The 21,123-nt window shown below is 41.5% G+C and overlaps 2 protein-coding genes across 7 annotated transcripts in view; one reads left to right on the top strand and one right to left on the bottom strand.

Moving 5' to 3' along the window:
* The window catches only part of LOC109400448 (uncharacterized), a 74,896-nt gene extending 61,145 nt beyond the window's left edge, over positions 1-13,751 (top strand). For all 6 annotated transcript variants that reach the window (XM_062859356.1, XM_062859354.1, XM_062859355.1 and 3 more), the window contains 3 exons: positions 1,295-1,910; positions 9,302-9,561; positions 9,638-13,751. In XM_062859356.1, coding sequence (XP_062715340.1) covers positions 1,295-1,910; positions 9,302-9,561; positions 9,638-13,621 — 4,860 coding nt within the window. In that variant the 3' untranslated portion in view covers positions 13,622-13,751. The remainder of the gene's footprint in view (positions 1-1,294; positions 1,911-9,301; positions 9,562-9,637) is intronic.
* The window catches only part of LOC115253693 (uncharacterized), a 25,257-nt gene continuing 17,784 nt past the window's right edge, over positions 13,651-21,123 (bottom strand). The window contains exon 3 of the mRNA XM_062859361.1: positions 13,651-13,921. Coding sequence (XP_062715345.1) covers positions 13,798-13,921 — 124 coding nt within the window. The 3' untranslated portion in view covers positions 13,651-13,797. The remainder of the gene's footprint in view (positions 13,922-21,123) is intronic.

Below are 21,123 nucleotides of genomic sequence, written 5' to 3'. Positions count from 1 at the left end.
TACCCTTGACGTCTACAGCATAGCATTATTACTCCATCGCCGAATATATATTAGAGATATCCAGTGTTTGAAAAGGTGAAGCGTTTTTTTTTTGTATGAAGCAATTTATTCCCCTTCGACCGGCGTTATTTAACGCAAAGTGGTAGCTAGATGCCTTCGTTGGTTGAAATGCTTCAGATGCAAGTGAAAGTAGGAGCAATCCAGTTTTTGACTGAAAGTGAGCAAGGGTGGTTCAACGGTGGGTTGCTGTCTGAGTCGCTTTCTCCGCCGTTGTACACGGCATCGAATATACATGATTTTCTATTGTTATTTCACTGAAAACGCCCTACACATATTTGGAATCAATTATGAATATCACATCCAACCTTCTCTTGTCAGAAAACACATGGTTTTGACAATTTTTGAGCAATGAACGATTCAGCTGAATCACCTTTGCATGTTTGTCCTCACCGCAGCAAGTCTCTTCAGTCATTTGATTGAACTTGATCAACCAACCAAACGATGAGGAACAGTGGTTGCAGCACTGGTGGAAAACCCCATCCTGTATCGACTAGTTTGTCCGGCCATTCAGTCCAAATTATCAAAATCATGTTTTGTAATGCTGAGTCAGTCGTATGGCAATTATGCTAAAATCGAATGACAATCATCTCATTTATGTATGAGATGAGGCACGCTGTGTGAATGAGTATTGGTTACAAAGCGAAGGTAAGGTTGGTGGATTTTTTTTGTCTTTACTTGAACATGTCGTCTTTTGGAAAGGGATGCCTGCAAGGGTGCAATACCCTTTTCTAGAAAAACAGCAATGAATTCCATTTTCGCATGACTGTCATCCAATTTGTTATCTTTGAATAATGATTGGTGAACCATTTAGTTTTCAATTGAGTATCGAACAAAGTCGCGACCTATCGCTCCTCAGTCGATTTCGGGATGAGAGTTTCGTTCAGTGTATGCGCGTTCATTCGTTTACTATAGTGGTGGAGGCTGATGATGAACTAGCCGATCGTATTTTTCAAATTCACCTAAATTCAAGCACTGGGCTTTGGGGATGTTTCCAGATCTTAAGTCAAGAGCGCTCAAATGAAATCTTCCATTCTTACGCAAGTCATTTTTGGCAACTGACCCAGGAGAATATGGGATCATTTGAGCATATGGTCGTATTTTGAAAACGTGCCACTATGAGCTATAACTCAGTCAATTTTATAAAAACGCCCTTGCCAAAATAATCATGCAAAATTTCATTAGAATTTACAATGATCATAAATTTAATAACAAAAAAAAAAATTCTCCTGTATAGGGAACGATGACAAGTGTCATGGCTACTGCGTCTCAGCCTCCTGCGTTGGCCCCCGTTACCATGACGACCAGTGGCAATGCAAGTTCCAACTCGACCGTTTCAGCCATGGCCAACCTAAAGCTCAGCACGGTCCGGCTGAAACCCTGGACGAACATGGTCACGACCAAGAACCAGGAACACTGCCGCAGCATGCTCGAGGAGAAGTCACTCATGTGTCTGTACAAATGTATGTCCAGGTCGTGTGCGTTCACGACGAACAACAGGTTCTTCATCGAGCAACATTTGCAGTTGCACGAGAATCTCTACTGCAGCAACACAAACACTCGAAAGTGTTGGTTGGAATGCGCCTACTGCGACATCATTGCCTCCAACAACAACGTCCTGCTGGCGCACATTGACGCCGAACATGCCACCTGTGGGTTCCAATGTAATCTGTGCTTCTACCGAAGCCGAGACCCGACCAACGTGGTCGTCCATCAGAAAACGTACCACCCGCTGGGAAACGTGCAGAAGCGGATACTCATTATGCCGGACCACCTAAAGAGCTTCGGCGATGACGAATGGAGAGCGATGCAGGAATCGCTTCGGAAGAATGTCCTTCCGCTCCACTGCACCAGTGAGTATCTCAGCGCTCTGTTCGAGCAACGACGTTAGGTTGACTTCCGGATAAACTTTTTTTTTTCTTTTTCGTTTTTGTGAACCATTGAAATTATGTTGCTCTCTTCCTCGATTGGAAGGCGATGTTGTAAATAGGCTTTAAGCCAGTCTCGTAGATGCCTAGGATGTAATTTTAGCTTTTCGAACGTTAAATCTTTAGCATTTGCTTTGTTCCAATAGAGATAAAATTAAAGAATAAGATTTTTTCGCTTTGCTTCGATTATCGGAAGTAAATTAGGTGACAATTCTCATATATTTTGCTGTAGTAACGAGACGGACGAACGAATTGTTCCGAAGGAAAGAGAGAGTTCAAGTCAGTGTTCAGAGAAGAATAAAGATGCAAATGAATTTTAAAACCCGTATTCATTGAGTTTTTATTTTGTATCATGTCACCACCGAGTTCCTGCAAAGTCTACTGTGTTTTACTAGACATTATAGCGGGTAAGCATCCTAGGCATCTGCGTTGACTGTTTATTGTGCTTGAAAAGTTTGTTTCATAAGATTTACAAACATTACAGTACTAGAAATATATCTAGAGAAAATGACTAGCTTGATCCAAGATCAGTTCTGACGCAGATGTTGAGTGTGCAAACTATAATGTCTATTGAAATCTATAGTAGTTGGCTGAGTGCTGATCATACCTGGGAGTAAGGCTAAGGTAAGTTATTGAAAGATTATTACCATTGTTTGATCGAACATGCTTGCTAAGATAAGCCGGATAAGCCACACATTGCTCACTTATTATATATGTATATAAAATCCCAGAGTTGTCTGTCATTTCGCCACGCTTTAGAATGTTTTATTGAAATGTTTTACACAATATGACAGCTAGACCATTATAAGTGCATTCTTGCATGACTGCATAGTTTCGCTGGTGCATCGTTGAATCGTTGCTTTGGTGCATCATTGTACTGGTCTATCATTGCATTGCTGCCGCAATCCAGTAGAAAGTTGTAGAAGTTTTTTTTTTCAAATCTTGGATTAGAACCCTACAACAGTCATTTACGATCCAAAGTTGGATACATATGAGTATACCTTCTGGCGCTTCTCAATGAGCTGTCCAATGATGAGGAAAATGTTTCACACATGCATCACGCAGAAAAATGAGACTTGTTTGAAACAATAACACGCATGGTTGATTTTCAAACTGAGCATTTACTTATTCGAAAGTTATATTTCGTTGTTATTACTTAGAGTTTATCGATCAAAACAACCAATTCCCATCATTCCATATAACGTTAAAATCTTCATTTGTTTCAACAAAATGGGGATTATAAACATGGCCCAGAAGCACTCACACATCATTAAAATTCTTACCCCAGCATCGCCACAGCGAAGAAAGTGTAGCAAATCCATCACTCCAACTTCCAAAAGCAATTTTGGCCGTGATGGATAACGCGCAGGTATACTCAAGACCGCATCCACAAAAAGTTGATCGGTTTCGATTTTATGCCTTTTTTTATTCGTCCTCGCTTCCATCCGCTTGCCGAGTGTCTAAAAATAGATTTCCGAGCTGCCGCAGGAGCTGCCGTCACCAACACAATCACTTCCCGGCCTTGTTATTGGCAAAAGTGCAGTCGTTTAAAACAGTCTATTATTTTATGTTGAAACTACCAAATCTCTGTTTGTTCTAACAAACTGTCAAAAAGTTCGACAAATGAAAATATTTGTATTATCAAACAATGAAGCAGTTTAGTTTAAACTAGACATAAGTTTGTCGCTATAACAAACTGAAAAATCTGTTTTTCTGTGTGTATAGAAGGCTTTTCAATCGGAGCTGCTTATGATGTGATACGTATAACGATTCATTTGAAGTGAATTTGTCAGACTAGGGGTAAATTGTATGTGTAGCGTCTGATGAAATAGGCTCTTAGAATTAGTTCAGTGTAGTCACCGGACAGACAAACAGGGCTATTATATATATGATTATATATATGATGATAGTCTGAAAAATGGTTCAATGACAATTACTAATGGTCCTCTACAGTATGAGAAACATTGCATTTACAGTTTGTAGTTATGCGGGAAGTCAGTTCATTCTTATTTGATGAGAATTGGCAGCAGATCAGAGCGCTCATGTCGTCAAATATTTACAACAATTGATTAAGATTCAAGAATCATTATCAATAATCTACTATTCAAAAGCAGTTTTCTGCCCAAAATCACAAAGCCGTTATTGAAAATGGTTTACTGTTTCCAGATGCTAATAAGAATGCAGTTTTTTATCAACATTATTAGAATATTAAGCGGAAAGACTGGAACACTGGTTTAATCTTAACCTATAATCTTCTGTAAGTTATAACTTTTAATAATTATTATGCTACATAGCTACGAAGTCTGATTCTACTTGGCTACAACATTAGCACCAATACTGAATTAAATATCAATACATTAGTGAGCCGATTTTGTCAACCCCTTTCGGGAAAAAAATGATCTTAAAAATCTTAACGGTATTTTGATGATGAACATGAATGAATTGGTCTAAGTTTGACTGTAAGATAATGCGAATAAAAAGTGCATCACAAAATTTAAATAAAAAAAAAACATAAAAAGTACATTTAATAAGCCATACAACAGCACCAAAGACTTAGACATTTTGGTGAGCTAAGTCAGTTGCAAAATATTTAGTACTAGCTGTACCAAATGTCGTACTGCCTGCCTACTGTGTTTCTGACATACAGCTCTATAGGGACGAAGAACCTTCCCCGGCCCCAAAAGAACCCACATACTAAATCTCACACCGATAGGTTCAGTAGTTTCCGAATGCATAACGGTCAGACAGACAGACAGACAGAAATCCATTTATATATATATATATATATATATATATATATATATATATATATATATATATATATATATATATATATATGTATATATATATATATATATATATATATATATATATATATATCCAGCTTTTTACGCTATAATGAGGGGTGATTCAATTTTGACAATTCTTGCCGACAGCCTTGCAGCATCAGAGCTCATCAGAGTAGCCGAAAATTTCAGTTCAACAATAGCAAAATGTCATAAGTTTTCACCTTGGATGTTTTCAAGTTTTTCTGTATGAATTAAAAGTTTTTTCTACAATTTTAGGAGATTGCCGACCATTTAAAAAGCCACAATAAAAGGAATAAAACTTGTAGACAAAGGAACTTGACGTCGAAGATCCGAATGGTTTCGTTCAAATAGTCACAATGTCATCAACCGACTACAAATCCAACCCGCTCTACAGAAAAAAAAAACCTACAATGGTCCACTGCACGAATTTGTGCTGGCCTGCTTACTCCCACACGAAATTTGACGTTTGAGCGGTGTCGGCACCGCTCAAACGTCAAATTTCCTGTGGGAGAAAGCAGGCCAGCACAAATTCGTGCAGTGGACCATTGTGACACTCATCATGCTAATAATCTAGCGGAATCCTTGACCGTTTTTCTAATCCTTGGTGTTGGTCTCTCTATTTTCCTGGATCCACAACCCATGCAAGACCCTATTATGATATCGACATATGCAGTGAATTCTACAGATTTAGACCATTTTTTCTTAAGGTCTGACTGTTGGAAGACGATTCAAGTTATTGAAAATCTCGACGTTTGATGAAAAGTGGTAATTCTCTATCATACCCACTATGTCCATGTGACGCATTTGAAATTAGGTTTCCAAAGTCATCGTGTCTTGCATTGTGATAACCTTTGGCATTTTATGCAAGGTTTCTCTAAAAATCCCTTCCCGCAACGTTTCTGTCCGCAACTAAGATGTTCTAGAATGTAATTGACCATATCAATTGAACTATTCTGGATAATTCCCTTTGGAAATCTCAGATATTGAAACAACTCTTACGGGATAGGTATCATACTACAAAGTTTCCGACCAGTTCCCATATTTTTTTTATATTCCTCACGAAAAAACTGAGAGGGAAATTTCATTCGGCCGAGCGTTAGGAGCAGGTTAGGTGTTATTGATTGATGAAGTTGCGGTCATAAGAATCATTTGATGTTTTGAACTCGACTCATGATATTTCCTCTACTTTTTCGACTCAATTAATTGTGGTTTTACAAATGGCTGCAATCACATACCTAAAATTAAAGAAAATACATTTATTCAAATAACTCATTAGAAAAACTCAGGTAAAACTTGAAAACATCTAAGGTGAAAATTTTTGACAGTTTGCTGAACTGAAATTTTCACCTACTCTGATGAGCTCAGATGCTGCAAGGGCTGTCGGCAAGAATTGTCAAAATTGAATCACCCCTCATCATAGCGTAAAAAGCTGGATATAAATATATATGTATATATATATATATATATATATATATATATATATATATATATATATATATATATATATATATATATATATATATATATATATATATATATATATATATATATATATATATATATACATATATATATATAGATAGATTGTACTAACAACTTGGACCACTTTTTGGAACTTTTGTAGTTATTTTGATTATATGGTTTCGTTCAAATATTGCTTACTTTGAAATAATTGACCAATCGAGTTCAAATTCACACAAATAACTCATGAATATTAGGGCAATAACCTGTCAAAAAATCAGCATGATGGATAAACGCATCACAAAATAACAACATTTTAAACTTTGTTGACAAAAAGTTGAAATTTAGACCAATTTTTTTCATACAAAATCAATAATCGATTTTTTTGAAAATAAAAACGTTTTTGTTCATTACACCACATGTACTTTATATTCCAATATAGAGCGAGTGGATTCCGTGCCTGGTTCTCTCGGCCTTATAAAGGGTTAAAGAAATTGACCCAGAGGTGCAGAATGGCCATGACCCTGAAAGTGGCCGATGGGGTATGTACAACAATTTTGAAATAGGTAATTTCTAATTGACCTATTTTGCAAAATCATAAAAAAATGACGTGTCGCAAGATGGGGTTATTTGCTGTACCTATCTATTGGTTCAATGTGCAATATTGTTTTTGTACTGGTCAATCACGGAGAAGCAACTTCGAGTTCTACAGTAATCAATCTTATGTCACGCTATGTCTGAACTAGCAGATTATAAAAATTGAATGTACATCGGGTTTTTTTTCCACATAATATCAGAACTCGTGCTATATTATCGTATGCGGAAACTTTTTGTAAGATTCAAGATTCATATCTTTGAAAACGTAAGACATTCTTAAGCCGAGTATTAAAGACAACCGTGTTTGTTGCTAGTCAGTATCAAACTGATATTTATTTTATTTGAGATACCAGACGAACTCATATTCTCCTAATGGGGTTTTGAGAACCCTTCCAAAGGGTTCGGTAGTTTTACCGCATGCATCTGGTTACAACAACTCCTTCCTCCTTTAGTTATGACTTATAATGAACAATTATTGTTGTTATGTTTTATAAATTTTTTTCTTGGATAGTCAATTCTAAACGACATTAAAATGTTACATCAAATATCATGTAAAACAAAAACTCGAAAACTGAACTATTCAGTACAAGTAACGCCTACACAAACATTGATACGTTTCACTTTTCTCAATGAAATTATCACTATGTTCGAATGTTCATCTCTGGAACAATATCTTCACAAATTCGCCGTCAGAAAATCCAGTCAAAAGCAGCAACACTGGTACAGTTTAGCCCCGTGTAGATTGCATCCCAATCTCCGCATTCACTTCCTCCGATAACGACTGATCGGCTGCCGTAATCCTTCCTCCAAACGTTATCACATAGGCATATCATCAGCTGTTTACTAGGTCCATGAGCGCGTGTTCTTTGCCACCAATTAGTGTGCCACAATAGCATAATACTCTCCTTCGCCGTACAGAAAAAATACTCTTCCTCTCTGGCCTGCCTTCGAAATGAAAATCTACTGATTTTCCACAAAAGAAACCGAAGCAGACGAAATGCAGATGGTTTGTTTATTATTGGCGATGTTCACAATCCAGCGAACTCCATCGCAAACACACGAAAAATACAGTCGATATAAAAGTGCCACAGTTGATTACAACTGTGAGCACCTGTGAGCACCAAACCATTATCGACGTTCCTTCTGTTGGTTCCATGGTGAATAGTAAATGGTACTCCAAATCATATAAAGCAAAGATTTAAAACATGGAGGGCAAAAAAAAACCTTACATAAAACACAAAAGCGCACCTCCCATAAAACACAAAATGGTGAAAAAAAGTGATTCTTACACCACACAAAAAAAACGTAAAAACATAAAGCCTTTTCTTAACATCCAAAATGAAACAAAATTGGTACACGCAAAAATTATTTTTTTTTTATGCACCGTTACGTAAAAGCTTTACAAGTCAAAAGTGTGGCTATTGTTAAAATATAAAACTGTCAGAAAATTTGGTATACTGACCACACAAAAAAAATACAATTGAGCCACACAAAACAATAACCACAAAAAACACAAAGAGGCGTAATTACAAAAAATATCAATGTGTATATCTTCAAATAATTCAAATAATCTTCAAATTCAACGCCAAAAAGCACAATGATACTGCACACAAACAAAAGAAAATCATTAGCACGCTGTTCGTAATATTTTCAACGCCGCAAACATTCACTTTCTCAGCAAAAAACACGATGGTCGGGAATGTGCGGCAAATTGGAAATTGATTTTTTTCCTCGTCGACAGTTGTAAGATTCAAGATTCATATCTTTGAAAACGTAAGACATTCTTAAGCCGAGTATTAAAGACAACCGTGTTTGTTGCTAGTCAGTATCAAACTGATATTTATTTTATTTGAGATACCAGACGAACTCATATTCTCCTAATGGGGTTTTGAGAACCCTTCCAAAGGGTTCGGTAGTTTTACCGCATGCATCTGGTTACAACACTTTTAAAATATTTCATCGGGGAAATTTTGATTTTTTCGTCTTTTTAGCTGTTTCTCATACAAATTTGCACGCAATTTTTATCTTCGGCCAATTTCTCTCCCATACAAAATGTATGGAAAAATTTTCACTGATAGAATATTTTGAAACCTTTTGCAAATGAAATTATAGCTTGAATACTGATGTTTGGTGGAAAGAAACCCGATGTACATTCAATTTTTATAATCTGCTGGTTCAGACATAGCGTGCATGTTAAAGTTCTCGCTCACTACTCATAAAAATGTCATAAATACCCTTTTTTGGGGTAACGGATTATTCGTGGAACTGGCTTTTGAATGTTTTTGGGAACACATTCGGGGAAAAATATGATAAGTTTAGGTGGCCTTGTTTTTTAAGAGCGACTATCATTTGTAATTGAGCATTTATCCGGTAGTTTATGATAATTATTACCGACCTTCATTATGTTACTAATTCTCTACATTCCAACGTAAACCTTCTCCTCCACAGTATGCAAGGAATCGTTCTACATCCTGTCGGCGTACATGACCCATCTGATGGGCCATGAACATGCGATGGTTCCCTGTCAGGTGTGCAACATGACGGTGGAAAAGAAGAGCATGGCCCGGCATCTGCTGTTGCATTCGATCGGACTGTACGAATGCGTCTATTGTTTGTTCGGTGCCAATACCAAATCTACGATGGCCCTGCACGTCAGCAATGCCCACAGTTCGAAGCCACTGTACTGCTGCGTGCGCTACAATAAGAAGGTTAGTGTTGGAACTGCTTTATGTGACTAACCCGGGATTATAATGCTTCTATTTCTTTTTTTTTTTATTGTTGTAGAGACCAGATGGAGTGGACTATCCCCCGAACAAAATTGAGTCGATGGAGCTGAAAACCATGAGTTGCACGGTGTCTCCCGATTTGTTCAAGAGATGCAACTATACTCCCGAGCAGTTGAATTTCAAGCCGATCGGTCTTGAGGTAAACCAAACGATGGCTTACCCAAACTGCGAACCACCGGTAGTGACCAAGATTCTTTCCAGTGCAATTGCTACACCTGCCGCAGCTCAGCCGGGTTCATCTACGGCATCGGGTCCAGCGTCGAACATTCAGATTCAAATCACAGATGAAGCAGGTCGTCCCTTGATTATATCCATTCCGGTTCAGAATGCCAAACCGCCACCGGCATTGACCCCAGCTCCAGTTGCGGCTCCAGCACCGGGACCATTACCCACTGTACCCACGAATACCACTCCTCAGCCACTACCCATCCAAATGCCGATGATCAGTTCGGTCCAGGGTGGGGTTCAGAGTCTCGTTCCTCAAACTCCGGCACCGCTTCCTGTGATCAGCAGTGTGCATGGCATGGCCAACCTGCCTCCTCTAACGGCCATTCCACGTAATGACGGTTTGCCGGTGATAAGCTGCGTTCAAAGCGTGGCGCAACTTCCACCGGAAGCGCCTACGGCTCCACCTGCCACTACGCTTGTTCCGAAACCGCCCAGTATGATGACCATCACCTCCACTAGCGGAGGTGCGATCACTTTACCGAATATACCCGGTATTACGATCACTGCTAAAACGGTGACCCCGGCCGCAGGAAACAATACAACAACGACTCCGATAATCACAAATGTCCAGTCTATGGCCCCGGCTACACTCCAAAAACTTCCCACGAAACCCCAGCCTCCGGCGCAAGTCGCAGCATCGCCAATCGCACAGCTACAAGAGATGGTCTCGAGCACCACCGTATCATCAACTTCAGCACCAGCACCGGAGCCTAAGTCGGACATGTACGCCACTACGGTGGCCGAAGCGGACACCCAATCGAACAACGGCAGCAATGGCAACGCGGTCGAATCCGACGATGAGTCCCGTTCTCAACCTCGCTCGGAACGCAGCAAATCGAATACCCCGGTCCCGTCACCATCACCAGCTGTCACCAGTAAGGAACCATCGTCGATGGCAAAGAAGTTTGCCAGTACCACCCAAATCCGTATCGATTTCCTCTTCAAGGGTACTATCGACAAGTTCGACCGGTTGGAGAAAAAGGTCAGTAAAATGATTGAGCATACCGGGTTCTACGGAACGGCGTTGAATATCTGCGGGGTGGAGGAGTGTCAAAGCAAATTTAGCGACCCAGTTAAGCTGAATCTGCACCTGTTGAAATTCCACAATCTGTCCAACTATAATTGCTATCACTGCACGAGTCGGTTCAAAACAGCCCATGAGCTGATTACCCACGTGAAAACCCATGGACGGCATCGTTATTTGTGCTTTTTGTGCGACAAGAAGAGCCACTTCCTGAAGATGATGATCCTGCACGTTCAGCACGATCACAACAGTACGGACGTTATCCTAACTTATCTGCATCCGAAGAAACGAGACATCCACAACGATCTGGTGGTGATTTGTCCGCAGAGCGTGACCAGCGGACAACTACAAGACTACGTGAGCAATGTGCTCAAGGATGACGAGGGAACGAGCGAGAAAAAGCGATTCGCTCCGAACGAGGTTGATCAGCTTCCGGCGGAGGAAATATTCGCTGAAGATATGTTCTGCTCCAGTTGTGACTATGCGACAAAGCTGAGGAAAAATTTGAAGCGTCATCTGGAGAAGGCTCACGAAGCGTCTCCCGTTGCGAGCTCGCAAGCACTTACGGAACCCATATCCATTGAGGTATCCGACGTGCCGGTGGAACCCACATTCATTGTTGCGAGCCGGGAAGTGTCTTCGGCCCCGCATATTCCTCAGCGAGTGGAACCCATTAAGCTGTATCAGTGTGGTCTATGCCAGTTCACTTGTCCGCCGGTGTTCTCCGACCTGCGAACCCACCTGTACCGGACTCATAGACACGAAAACCATTATAAATGTGCTCATTGTAGCGCCACTCTCAGCGATGGATTCATGTGTATCGATAAAATAGCGAATCACTTGAAGTTGCATGGTGACAATCTGTACAAATGCAACCACTACGCAGATTGTGAGTACTACCGGGAGGAAAAGCATCTGGTCTTGGCCCACATCAAACAGAGCCATGGTAACGTGGGAGCGGTGCTGATTCTCCGCGAATCCAATGCCACCGTTAGTGCGGAATGGCAATGCGATCTGTGTGAAACGATTCGTCCGACCAAGGAGGAAATGATAGCGCACATGGTAGACGATCATAAGCTAACCGACAAGCAGTTCAAATGTTCCTACTGTTCGTACAAATCTTCGGATAATGATTCTTTCAAGTCTCACTTTACGACCAATCATCCTAATAGAGAACTCCTCATAATATCCCTGTTTCATGAGATGCCACCCAAGGTTATCACGGTAAGTTCGGGGCTTACACCAAACCCGGAGCAACCCGTAAGTGTAGAGAAGAAATTCAGCTGTGGAATCGAGTCTTGTTCGTTCGCATCGGCCAAGGAAATGGAAACCAAGGAACACTTCCTCGAACAGCACCCCGAACAAACTCTGGTCGTGTACGATGATTCCGGCATCGAAAAAGAGAAACGGAAGCAATTCGACTATTTCGTGAAGTATGTTTGCAACTTTTGCCAGGAGAAGTGTGATCTAATTGACGACATTGTGCAGCACTGGAGCAAGCTGCACAAAGCAGAGAAAAAGCTCCTAATGTTCAAACTGTTCAAACTTGTTCGTTGCTTCTATTGCGATCAGCTATCGACGTATTACGACTTAAAAGGGCACTCGGAAACCAGCCATCCCGGTCAAATTCTGGCCTGCGTCGATCATCAGAATGCTTTTAAATGTGGCGAGTGCCCCCATGTGGTTACCGGTGAGAAAACCGATTTGCTCAAACATTTCAAAACCTATCACAGCACTAGCAAATGCGAAGATCCTTGCGACTACATGGACGACGAGTTCCTGCACAGAATGCTCGAGCAGAACAACACCCTCTACACATGTAACCACTGCAAGATAACGTATGAAAGCCGCTACGAGTACGAGAATCATATCGACATCTGCGCCTTTGCCGGGGAAGCCAGCAGTTTCACTCCAACTTCCAAGTCGGTACGGATTCGTTACATTTGCAGTTGTTGCCCGGAAATGTTCCCCAACGAGTACAAGATCGCCAAGCATATGAGAACACACATCGCCCAGTACAACTGTCGTTATTGCAAGCGAGAGTTCAAGCATCTCGGCCAGCTCAACGAACATCAGATGCTGTTGCATGATGCCCGCGATAGCGACTTTGTGCTCAAAGATCTCAGCCAGTTCCGGAGCCAATTCCTGCGAATCAAAATGCTGTTCCCCAATGGTCTGGTCCTGAGCAAAGTCGATGCCCACCGGACCGTGTGTGGATCTGTCGAGGACATCATCAATTACGCCCGGCGCGTCAACGAAGAAGAAATGACCGAACTCATGTTCAGTCGTGCTATCGAAATGCCCCTGACTTATGAGGACGAATCCGGAAAAACCGTAAAAACGGTCTGCAAGGACTTTATCGAATCACGTCCCACCATGGTGTTAAAAATGGAGCAACTTTCCGAGATACAGCTGGAAGAAATTCGCGAACAGGTTTACCTTCTGGCCAAGGCGTCCGGCGGTGCAAGCAGCAGTACCAGTTTAAGTACCACTTCCAGTGCAAAAGGGAAACGAGGCAGAAAGCGGAAGAAGCTTACCGCCGCGTCGAGCAATAGCGATGAAGATGATGACGACGATGACGATTGGAGACCCGATCGAAAGCGACCGTCGTCGAAAGTTAGGGGCTTGGCGACACCCACCCCTCCCATCAAAAAGGAGAAACCTGAAGAACCGGAATTTTCTGAATCGGACGATGAGCTGTTGATCACTTTTAAGAAAGAGTCTGCTTAGTTTTATGTGATACAATAATTTAGTACTACTACGTTCAGTATGTATTATTATTCAAGACTTCAGAACATCACCAGAACGCAAAACACGCATTCACTGACAAAGCAGAATAAACAAGAATAAGTATTATCAAGTTGTTGGTCGCTGGTCATTCATCCGAAATTCAGTCATATGAAGCCTCATATGAAATTAGTCTCTCCGCCGATGACACATTTGTACTTTCTACAGCATTCCGGGTAAGGCTGGGAAAAGTCCCGCTCGATCTCTACGCAATCCGGACTGTCGACTCTAACAACGCCGCATCTGCAATGAAAGGTAAGGATACATAAGAAGATAATTTAGTGTTAATATCTTGGTTAACATTGTTTTATTTTTTTGCTTCTTCTTGATGTAACGTTTCAGGACAGAACCTGCTTTTCAGCTTAGGCGCTGTCCATAAACTGCGTTTTGGCTCTATTTTGGAGATCTCAGACGCATCTGCAAAATTTGCATTGGCCGTAGACTTTGGCCAGGATTTATCACGAATGAATGATTTATGGTTTTCATATCGATTTTGCTTTGACAGTGCACTGCCTATGATCGCCTATCAGTCCCATATTTGCAGGATTTCTTATTCATATGGGACAGTTGTACACACAATTGAAGAAACAGGCTTGTAATCGAAATATATCATACCGAAGAAGCGTTATAGTGCGTCCTCGTCAAATGGGGACGCATTATACAGCACGAAATCAACTTCTTCGGTAAATCAGGGAGAAGACTTCAGTGCATTAAGTGACGAACCTTGAACTTAAGAATGGGGAAATCTGCAACAGAACATTAGTTTTGCTTGTAGATTCTGTACCTACATTTCATGGAGTTTTTGGACAACCTAGGATATCCGTGAAACAATGGGACTTGGCCTGGCCTCGTTTCAACTTAGTGTTCTTTGAGCACTTCCACAGTTATTAATTGATTCTTTGGCCGCCATTGCATGAATGAATATTAGCGTGGGTCATAGAGGTCGTTTTTTCAGATCAAGGTTTTTTTTGACTCCATTCCGGGTCCTGAAAGACTGTACAAAATTTGAACACGATCAGTCATGTCTACACTTTGCGCATCGCGATTGATATTTGTATGGGATTTTATATGGGAAAACTCACTTTTTTGCATTTTCCTTATAAATTAATAAAATTATTCTGAAAGTATTTAACCGATTATGTAAAAGTATAATCTCAGATGTCCTGAAACACTTTGCCGAAGAGCGCAAAGCGATCCGAATCTTGTAACAAAAGTTATAACCTACTGATCGCCTGAGTGTACTTATCTTTTAACATGTAAAGGAATAACATCAATAATAAAATCTCAATTTTTGGCCTGACATTCGATGAGTGTATCTTTTTCCACATGTATTGGATCGCTTTGCGGTCTTCGACAAAGTTTTTCGACACATCCTGTGCTATACTTTAACATTAGCGGTTATATGATATAGGACAATTTTGAGCAACTTAAAAAAAATACAAAAAAGTATAATTCCTCATATAAAATCTCATACACACTTCAATCGCTATGCGCAAAATGTAGGCTAAACCAATCATGTCCAAATTTTTCACAGATATTTGGGACCTCAACGGTCATTTTAAAAACTTTGATCTGATTGAATCTGATCAATTTTAAATTTTCCCATACATCGTTGACCCACTGTAATGAATATATAAGCGTGGTTCAAAAAATCGTTTTTGCTCCACACCGTTTATTCGATTCATAATCAGATTCTATGCATTCTCCCAAAATTTGAGCCCATTTGGTTGAAAATTGAGACTGCACAAGCCCTGGTTTCGCCGTAAAGTGCAGCGAGCTCGTGATTAATCCTTCTCCGCCACACACCGTTCTCCTGCACGCCGCCGAAGATAGGAATTAGGAAGAAAACATTAAAAATATTTAATTTGTGAATTTATATTGTAGGAGCTAGAAAGAAAGCATGAAACAATATTTATTTGATTCTTGATTCCATGTGCTACATAATAATAGTAGTGGTTAGAATTATATTAGATAAATAAAAAAATGAATTGCGCGTTTTGTACCAGTGCAGCTGTTAGAGAATTCAACTACGCTCCACGATTGCAAGTATGTCAATGTCAACGAGCGAGCAAGAACCAGGTCTAGCGCGATTTACACTGGTGTGCGTTCCATGCGTGGCTCATTGTCAGCCGTTAGCAAGGAACCGAGATAGACGAATTCTTCTACCACCTCGAAAGTATCCCCGTCTATCGTAACATTGCTGCCAAGGCTTGTCCTGTCTCGCTCAGTCCCACCTACCAGCATGTACTTTGTCTTAGCCGCATTCACCAGCAGTCCGACCTTTGCTGTTTCGCGTTTCAGGCGGGTGTACAGTTCTGCCACCGTTCCAAATGTTCTAGCAATAATATCCATGTCATCCGCAAAACAGACAAATTGGCTGGATTTCGTGAAGATCGTACCCCGGCTGTTGAGCCCGGCTCGTCGCATAACACCGTCCAGGTCGATGTTGAATAGTAGGCAGGAAAGTTCATCACCTTATCGTAGTCCCCATCGAGATTCGAATGAACTGGATAGTTCACCCAAAATCCTTACGCTGTTCTGCACACCATCCATCGTTGCTCAGACTGATAGGTAAGCTTTCCGGAAAAGCTGTTCTCGGGGGGGGGGGGGGGGGGGGGACAGATTATCCCTTCCTTCCACTCCTCCGGTAGCTGTTCGGTTTGCCAGATCTTGACTACTAACTGGGGCAGACAGGTGGCCAACTTTTCCGGACCCATCTTGATGAGTTCTGCTGCGATACCGTCCTTACCAGCCGCTTTGTTGTTTTTGAGCTGGTGGATGGCCTCCTTAACTTCCCTCAGCGTGGGAGTTGGTTCGTTCCCGTCCTCTGCTGCACCAACATAGTCATTTCCTCCGCTGCCTTGGTCCTCCGTGCCTACATTCTCTTCGCCATTCAGGTGCTCGTCGAAGTGCTGCTTCCACCTTTCGATCACCTCACGTTTGTCCGTCAGGAGGCTCCCGTCCTTATCCCTGCAGATTTCGGCTTGCGGCACGTAGCCTTTGCGGGATGCGTTGAGCTTCTGGTAGAACTTACGTGTTTCTTGTGAACGGCACAGTAGTTCCATTTCCTCGCACTCCGCTTCTTCCAGCCGGCGCTTTTTTCCCGGAAGAGACGGGTCTGCTGCTTCCGCTTCTGACTGTATCGCTCCACATTCTGTCGGGTTCCATGCTGCAGCATTACCGCTCGCGCTGCATCCTTCTCCTCCAGAACCGCTCTGCATCCTCGTCGAACCAATCGTTTCGTCGACTCCGTTCTACGTACCCGATAGTGCTCTCGGCTGCGTTGTTGATGGCTGCTTTGACTGTACTCCAGCAGTTCTCTAGAGGGGCCACATCGTCCGGCAACGCTGCCTCGAGATTCTGCGCGTATGCGGTGGCGACATCCGGTTGCTTCAGTCGCTCTAGATCGTACCGGGGCGGCCGCCGGTACTGTACATTGTTAATAACGGAGAGTTTTGGGCGCAGTTTAACCATCACTGTCCATAAACCACGTGGTCATGTGGGGGGGGGGGGGGGGTGGTTCGGGCAATAAGCATTTTGTATGGACGAATAAAAAAATTTGTATGGACTGATGACCACGGGGGGGGTTCGGTCAATGAGCATTTTGTATGGACGAATAAAAAAATTTGTATGGACTGATGACCACGGGGGGGTTCGGGCAATGAGCATTTTGTATGGACGAATAAAAAAATTTTATGGACTGATGACCACGGGGGGGGGGGGGGGTTGGGGGTTGAGAAGTCCCAAAAAAATGACCACGTGGTTTATGGACAGCCCCGAAGATGCTACGAATGACCATGTTCTTGGAGGCGGCGAAATCGATTAGGCGTAGACCATTTTCGTTCGTCAGCTGGTGGGCGCTGAACTTTCCAATCGTCGGTCTGAATTCCTCCTCCTGGCCTACCTGAGCGTTTAGATCCCCTATGATGATCTTGACGTCGTGGTTTGGGCAGCGGTCGTACTCGCGTTCGAGCTGCGCGTAAAATGCGTCTTTGTCATCATCAGTGCTTCCGGAGTGAGGGCTGTGCACGTTTATTATGCTAACGTTGATGAATCGGCCCTGGATCCTCAACCTGCACATTCTTTCGTCGATCGGCCACCAACCGATCACGCGCCTCTGCATGTCGCCCATAACTATAAAAGCTATTCCCAGCTCACGTGTGTTGCCGCAACTCTGGGAGATGGTAGCAGTGGAACATAGTAGCCTAGTAGCCATGATTTCAGTGTGCTATCTCTGGCGCCATAAGCTGCAATGTGGCCTGCTGGGAAGCAGGATGATCACTGTTAAAGTTTGTCCAGTTGGATACAAATCGATAACTAATTAATGAGGCGTCCGATTTGAATGCGGTCTTCGGTAAAGTTGTAGCTGATAGAGTAGCCTAGGAGTACCAAGGGTTAACTAACCCTCTAGGACACTTGGGGAAATACTACGGGCGATTGAATGTTAAACATTGTTTTCCCATAGTAATTCCTTGAAGGGCTTGTGCAGTCTCAATTTTCAACCAAATGAGCTCAAACTTTGGGAGAAGGCATAGAATTTGGTTACGTATCAAATAAGCGCAAGATCGAATTTTTGAACCACGCTAGTGTATATTGTGAGGCAAGTACAATGATACACTATACCCAGGGAGTTGAAAAAAAAAAAAAAATCCCGACCAGCTCGAGCCATTCCAGCCCTTGGTACATATTTTTATATTTCCTTTCAATTGTCTTGGTATTTTAAAGAACAATCGAGTTCTCTAACAAATATGTAACTTAATTTTTCAAATTTGCACAAAGGTGTTTTTCAATGGTTTCAACATTACTTATCACTAAATACCAAAAATTATCTAAATTTTTATCACATTCGAAATATCTTTATTATCAATACAGCAATTTCATTTGTGTTTGGAAATTTAATATTTTATCTGTAAGATTTTTTTCTTTTCTACTATGCTACATTTTTTTAGCCCTATTTTTTAACTTTTACCAGAAACATCAACATAATTGGGTTTTTAAATTTTGAAAAATGTGATGATTTTTTTCTTTTCAAACGAAAGAGCACCTTTTTCTGAGCCACTATGATTTTTTTCAGATTTTTTTTTAACTTTATTTTGGTACCTAAAATCAATTTCGAAGAGATTTTTTTAAATCACCTTCTGACAGCTGGGCAACTGCTTGACAGCTCCGCCCAGTACAAAATGCGACGTGGAGTGATTCGACAAATCGCTCCCATACAAACTTTAAAATGGTTTTAAAATAGGTTCCCGAGCACCAAAATTCTTGAAAATTTGGATTTCGGCTCAGTTTGGCATGCAGATTCAGAATATGAGATTATCTCAACATCGCTAAAGAAGCCAATTGGTATTATTTGCTTCGTTAGCATGCTTACTATAGGAGCTAGAATAAACTTTCTTGGATATTGTGCTCAAATTGAAATGGCAGTTAATCGTTGGTGTATTTATAATTTCTGAAATGTAGTAGTGACGAGAACTTGAGAACTCGCTCAGAGATATCGAGTGATAGTACGAAGAGAGAAAAGGGAAAATAGGAGAAGTTCGGCAGTGTAAGAAATAGGAGAAATATAAGATATAAGAACTTTAGTGACTACCAACGAAGTAACACCTGTTTTAATTTATCGTTCCACATACCAGAAGTTTCTATACCTCTCGTTAACCAGTCATTTCAGTTGGCGTACGAGGATAGATTTTTTAGTGAAGTTTAATTTTTTTTTTTGCATGAGATTTTTTTTCGCGTGTGAATTAGCGTGCAACTTTAGTGGATTGGAATATATTCCACGAATTTCATCCAAGGAGCTCGGCCACATTTTTTCCGAGGATCACATACACCACCACAATTTTCTCAGTGTGCGAACCAGTTCCCCAGACGATTCCAGCGACCGGGAACGCAAAAGAGAATTTCCGAACGAACTCTGACAGTTCCGAAGAAGTGTGCGTAAGCTGTGCGAGTGCGAGCAACGGAGCTCACCAACACCGACAACCCGAACGACGGAGCTAGTCGGCTGGTCGGCAACTGGCGAAAGTAAACACCAACGGCATTAAGTGCATCAGAAGTGCATCGGAGGTCAACGAACTCGGTGTGTTAGTGCATCGAACAAATTCTGCCGCCACCGGTGGAAAAGTTTTGTGGTCAGCCGACCGGGATAGTGAGTTGTGCCTGAAGTTGTGCTGCTGCTGTTGCTGAAACGATTCGTCGGAGCTGTGCATGTGTCTAGTGTTGTGATTTAGCCATCATCGATCATCGCCTGCTGGTTTGCTGCTGTGTGGAGTGCACTGTGGATTGTGGATGCACAAGTGCATCTGAAGGATTTTTGTGTGCTTTTGGCTGCTGCTGCTGTTTTTTCGGAAGGATTTGAACCGGATTTTGGTAACGGAGTGCAACGTTTTGCCTACAGGGCTGTTCCCGGATCGTTATTTTTTGCATCGTAAATCAGGTACGTGGTTTTTGTTTACCTTTTGTGAGTTTTTTTTTTGAGAGATTTTTTGATTTTATTTTCATTGTGGATTGGGACCAATTTTAATTTGTTTTCGTGTATTATTCTTGTGCATTTCTTTGGAAAGGATGACTTTAACATCGATTGCGGATCCTTATGTGCCATACTCAATGCCATTCAGCCAATACCAGGAACAGCTGGAATGGATTTTTAAACATAACGAATTTCCAGAGGACCGCTACAAAACGTCATTCCTAGCTGTTTGCGGTAAAGAAGTTTTTATTGAGTTGAAAAGGCTTTTTCCTGGGAAAAATTTTAATGAGTTAACTTACAAACAAATAACGGATGAACTAAAGAAACGCTATGATAAAAATGACTCTGCTGTTGTACACAGCTACAAATTTTGGACGAAGAGGCAAGGTCGGAATGAATCGTTAGAAGATTTTGTGATAACCGTGAAAAACTTAGCTGAAAGGTGTGATTTTGGAGAATTCAAGGACAGGGCTATTCGCGACATGTTGGTGATTGGAGTTAACGATACTCAGTTGCAAAAGAGATTGTGTGACGAAGAGGATTTGTCTGCTGCGAAAGCGGAAAGACTGATTCTCAATTCCGAGATTTCAGCTAGTAGGACAAAGCAACTAAATCGTGATGATGACAGACGTGTAAGCGTTGTAGCAAGATTGGGTCACCGACCGGACATTTCGCGATCAAGGAACAGATTCCGAAGTAGGAGTCGTAGTTTTGACAGGAACCGATCGTTTTCGTCCAGAAGTAGAAGTAACAACAAATATCAAAGCACAAGAGGTTCAGGTAAACCAGTTTACGTTTGTTCCTATTGCAAAAAAACTGGACACACTAGGAAGTTTTGCTACCGTTTACATGGCAAAAGCCCGCGTAAAAATCAGGCCAGCGTGAAATTTGTTGATACTCCAAAAGCATCCTCTAGCAAGTCATCTAGCTCCACCAAAGATTCAGGACTTTTCAAGAGATTAAAGGAAGATTTAGATTA

Source organism: Aedes albopictus, chromosome 3 (genome assembly GCF_035046485.1).
Source record: "Aedes albopictus strain Foshan chromosome 3, AalbF5, whole genome shotgun sequence".
Lineage (NCBI taxonomy): Eukaryota > Metazoa > Arthropoda > Insecta > Diptera > Culicidae > Aedes > Aedes albopictus.
Note: the sequence above shows the minus strand (reverse complement) of the source record. Positions and strands in the feature narration are given on the sequence as shown.